This window comes from Corvus brachyrhynchos, unplaced genomic scaffold, assembly GCF_000691975.1.
Source record: "Corvus brachyrhynchos isolate BGI_N302 unplaced genomic scaffold, ASM69197v1 scaffold21, whole genome shotgun sequence".
NCBI lineage: Eukaryota > Metazoa > Chordata > Aves > Passeriformes > Corvidae > Corvus > Corvus brachyrhynchos.
Genome location: NW_008236924.1, coordinates 6,452,224 through 6,456,415, shown reverse-complemented (window position 1 = coordinate 6,456,415; position 4,192 = coordinate 6,452,224). Strand labels below are relative to the sequence as shown.

The following is a 4,192-nucleotide window of genomic DNA, read 5'->3' as shown; positions in this document are numbered from 1 at the left end:
GTCCCCGAGGCGCACGAGAGAGCAGCTTCCGGTCGCGACAGCCAATGAGGGAGGGGTGCGCGCGGGGCATGCTGGGGACTGTAGTTCCTTGAGAGAGCGCAGGTGAGAACAGGTGAGGGCAGGTGAGGGGGGCAGTGGAAGGCAGGTGAGAGCAGAAGAAGACAGCTGAGAGCAGCGGAAGGCAGCTGGGAACAGGTGAGACCAGGTGAGGGCCAGTGAGAATAGGTGAGGGCAGGTGGCCTCTTTCTCCCCAGGGCCGCACTAGTGTAAATCGTCTCTCTCCATGTTCCTTGTTGGCTCCTTCAGGCCCTGCAAAGCCACAGTGAGGTCACCCCAAAGCTTCTCCTCTCCAGGCTGAACAATCCCAGCTCTCGCAGCCTTTCCTCCCAGCAGAGCTGCTCCATCCCTCGGATCATCCTGGAGCCTCCTCTGGCCTGGCTCCAGCAGCTCCAGGCCCTTCCTGTGCTGGGCCCAGGGCTGGGGCAGCTCTGCAGCTGGGCTCTCACCTGAGGGGGCACAGGGGCAGAATCCCCCCTCCCCTGCTGCCCACGTGGAGGGATCAGCCCAGGGCACAGGGGTCATTTTTTCCTGTCCAGCTCTCACCTATCATCCCACTCTCCATCTGTGCATCCCCAGCCTGCATCAGTCCCAGGGGTTGCCCTGATCCAGGTGCAGCACCAGCTCTTGGCTGTGCCAAACCCCACGAGACTCCCGGGACCCGCTTCTCCCCGATGAACATCTCATGTTTATACACCTGCATACTTTGTAACTTTGAGATGATGCTCCTCTTGTTTAGTCTCACAGCCCCTTCTGCTTTCATACAACATTAAAGGTGTTAAGGCATTTCAAATCTGAGCCCAAAAGGAGGCTTGAATTGTGCCAGGGGATGGAACAACACCCTTGGATTCCAACAGCCAGAGACTTGGGAGGTTTTGCACTTCAGTTGTTCTTCAGATATTCCTAAATACTACTGTTTACAGCAGAAGATTCAGCCCGATGCCGATGGATGGAGCCAGGTGACCATTCGAGTTGATAAAACTCAGCAATCTGGAAACATCTTCTCATTATTTATCATCACAACTGAAAGCGGGATATTCAAGTCCTCCCGCTGCCCTGGGGAAAGTCTTACTGCTTAAAAGGTTGGATTGGTGTCGTGCAAAGCCCAAGGACTCCGGTGGGCCGGAAGGTTTGTGACTCTCCCTCGCCACTGCAATCCAATAGATGGCGATGTTGGATTTCCCAAGCCGGGTCCCCGGCCCTTTCCTTGTGACTCTGGGCCAGTTTGGTGAAAGCAGGGCTGGAGCTCCCCCGTGCTCCAGCAGGGCGGGGTTGGACTCTCAGCCACCCAGGAGAGGGATAAATGTTGCACAACTACCTCAGGCTCCAGGCCATATGTTAAATTTACTTCTCGGGACAACTTTTTAGATCTTCACAGTGAAGAAACCAAAGCTCAACAAATCAAGCAAAGGAGAAATAATTACCGTTTTCTGGAGGTCACAGGAAGTTCAGGTTCTTCACCAGAATTCAACGTTTGCACACAAGGCTCAGTGGAATCAAGTTATTGTGCTTCCCAAAGAACATTTTGAAAGGAAATTGTGAAATAGGCAATTAAAGGCTTTTTAATCACAGCCATAAATTAAAGTTTTACTACATCTGCTTTTTAGGCTGACTTATTAGAGAAATAGTGGGGGATTCTTATTAATTTTGAACATCCATTCTCCTTTTCTCCATGTCTTGGCTGCAGTACTATGAAGATTATGGGAATTGCTAGACAGGGAGCATGTTTTTCACAGCTCAAGCTAATGTATTTTGTCATTAAAAATTTCCAGTAACAGCCCCAGATTTCCTTTCCCTGTCTCCTTCCACTTCTGTGGAAGTGGAATTTTGGCTATTTCAGGGAAAAGCCAAGCCACAGATGACAACAGAGTAAAAATGTAATGTAGTTTTCTGCTTTAACCCAGGCAGGAGAGCAGAGGGGTGCAGGGGGATCTGTCCCTGTCCCGGTGACATAAATCGACATCACAGCCTTGCTTTTCTCCACAGGGACACTTGGTTTATCTCCTCAGTTTAGTTCCAGCCCAATCAGACAAACAGGTGGCCTCGGGATCATTAAATCTGATGATGGAATGGCAGCCTTTCCGTCTCCAAGAAATCACAGTTGGTGGGAACGCTTCTGGGTTCCACTGAACATAAACCCAGTGTGATAAATGTGTGTGTCCATATCCTGCAGTGCTTCTTTCTGACCTCTCCAGGCGCAGGTGGTGTTTGTGCGAAGCACCGTCCCCATGCTCTGTGTCCTGCCCTCTGGAATGTGGGAGCCAGAGACTGCCAGAGGCTGGGAAGAAGGTGAGCAAATCTCCTGTGGAGTGTATCAAACCAGAATCCAGTGTATCCCCGTGGGGATGAGCTGGTTAGTGTGCGGAATAAACAACACTGGGTGTTAGCACATCGATAATTCCATCCCATAACTGCTGTGATTATCTCCTGTGCCGGGCAATTTTCTGCTCATTTGTCTGAGGTGGAAGTCAAGCACAGAAGCTGAGAGCACAGAGCTCTTCTGCTGAATAAAAAGTTGCTGCTTTGACATTTTCCAGACTGGAACTGTACTTTACAATACCAACGTCCTCTCCTCTCCCCGTCACATTTGTGAAGATAATGGGAAGCTGCATTTCCAAAGAGCAAAGGATGCAGGATGCTCTCCAGCTCCAGCCTCGTTCAGCTGGATTGATTTTACCATAACTCTTCTGACAGATAAGCAGCACTTTTGTCATAGCTGAGTGCACTGAAGCCTAATGGGTTTAATTTCTGTACAGCTGGGCTGTGACAAAGCTCCCTGAGCCATTCCAGCTGTGCCTCTCCGCTGATGGCTCTGGACAAACCCCTCCTCAGGGATTAAGCTCCACACAGCAGCTTAACCTGGGGAAATTCCCTGTTTTATGTGCTGAATTTCCCTGTTTTTGGTGCTAAATGGCAGCAACTCCTCTTTAGAGGCAAATCTAATGCCTGCAAAGTGGGTGCATCAGAAAGTCTGTTAATGAGCATAACAAAGGCACCATCGTGTGCCACTGCCACTGCATGTTCTGCTTGGCAAATTCATTCTGGCTGTACTAAAAAATGGGCTTGTCCCACAAGGCCTTATGATCGTGCCCTGGCCCAAATAGTTTTTCCTTTAAAGGAAAACAGTGCATCAAATGAAGGACTAACAAAGGGAAGAGGGTGATTTGTGCAGCTGCCTTTGGGCTGGCTTTGCCTGGTGGAGGTTGTAAAAGACTCCAGCAGGAAAAATGAAGATATTTAGAATAGATGTCATCTGGAGAAGTCAGGTGGCTTTGCACAAGTTTCATATTTTTAAGGTGGCACATCAGACTCTGTAATTTTTGTAGTCCCTCCTTCAGATCCATGTGGAGTTTTTTCCCATCTTATAGAATCTTTATTGCCTGTACCTGTGTTGAAGCTGTGACTGAAGCTGGTGTTGTTTGACTCTTCTCATCTGAGAGGCAAAGGAAAAGACTCTAAACAGGCAGAGCTGTTTCCAAAGTGTGCTCAAGGAACCAGGGGCTGGGGTTTGGGTCTCCAGTGCTCACTGCTCTTTTGGGAGCTATTTGGAGTGATTTAGGAGTGTTGTTTTTAGAAATCAGATCCTCTGGAAGCCTGGATGTCTGCAGGACACTCACTGGTATGCTGAAATGGAGATTCTGAGCTCTCACCACTGCTGGAATTTTCAAACTTTCAAAGAGATCCTGGTGAACGAACTCCTCAAACTAATTCCTGATGGAAGAGTTACGTGTGTTGGTGATGAGGGAAGCAACTGCATCGCAGGAGCCACAAAGGCAAATTTAGTGGCCAAGAGTGTTTTATTTTAAAGTGGAAATCCTGATGAGGGACCTTGGCTGAATTCCGGCCCTGCAGTAACAGGGGCAAGCGTTTCAATTGTTGAGAAATTACTTTAATCATTGTTTTCCATCCCTAAAGTGCGAGTGTACAGTGACGTACGGAACAATTGGGAATTGTGGGCAAAGCCAGGGGCAACCTGGAGAGGAATGACCTCACTGCATTCTTCACTGCCCCCCTCAGCCATCCATCCATCCCTCCATCCATCCATCCATCCATCCATCCCTCCATCCATCCATCCATCCATCCATCCATCCATCCATCCCTCCACCCATCCATCCATCCATCCATCCCTCCATCC

General features: G+C 49.3%; 1 protein-coding gene across 1 annotated transcript in view; it reads right to left on the bottom strand.

Annotated features, from left to right (window-relative positions):
* Positions 1-3,721: 3,721 nt before the first annotated feature.
* ADRA1B (adrenoceptor alpha 1B) overlaps positions 3,722-4,192 on the bottom strand; it is a 12,260-nt gene continuing 11,789 nt past the window's right edge. Inside the window, exon 3 of the mRNA XM_008629123.2 lies at positions 3,722-3,768. Coding sequence (XP_008627345.1) covers positions 3,722-3,768 — 47 coding nt within the window. The remainder of the gene's footprint in view (positions 3,769-4,192) is intronic.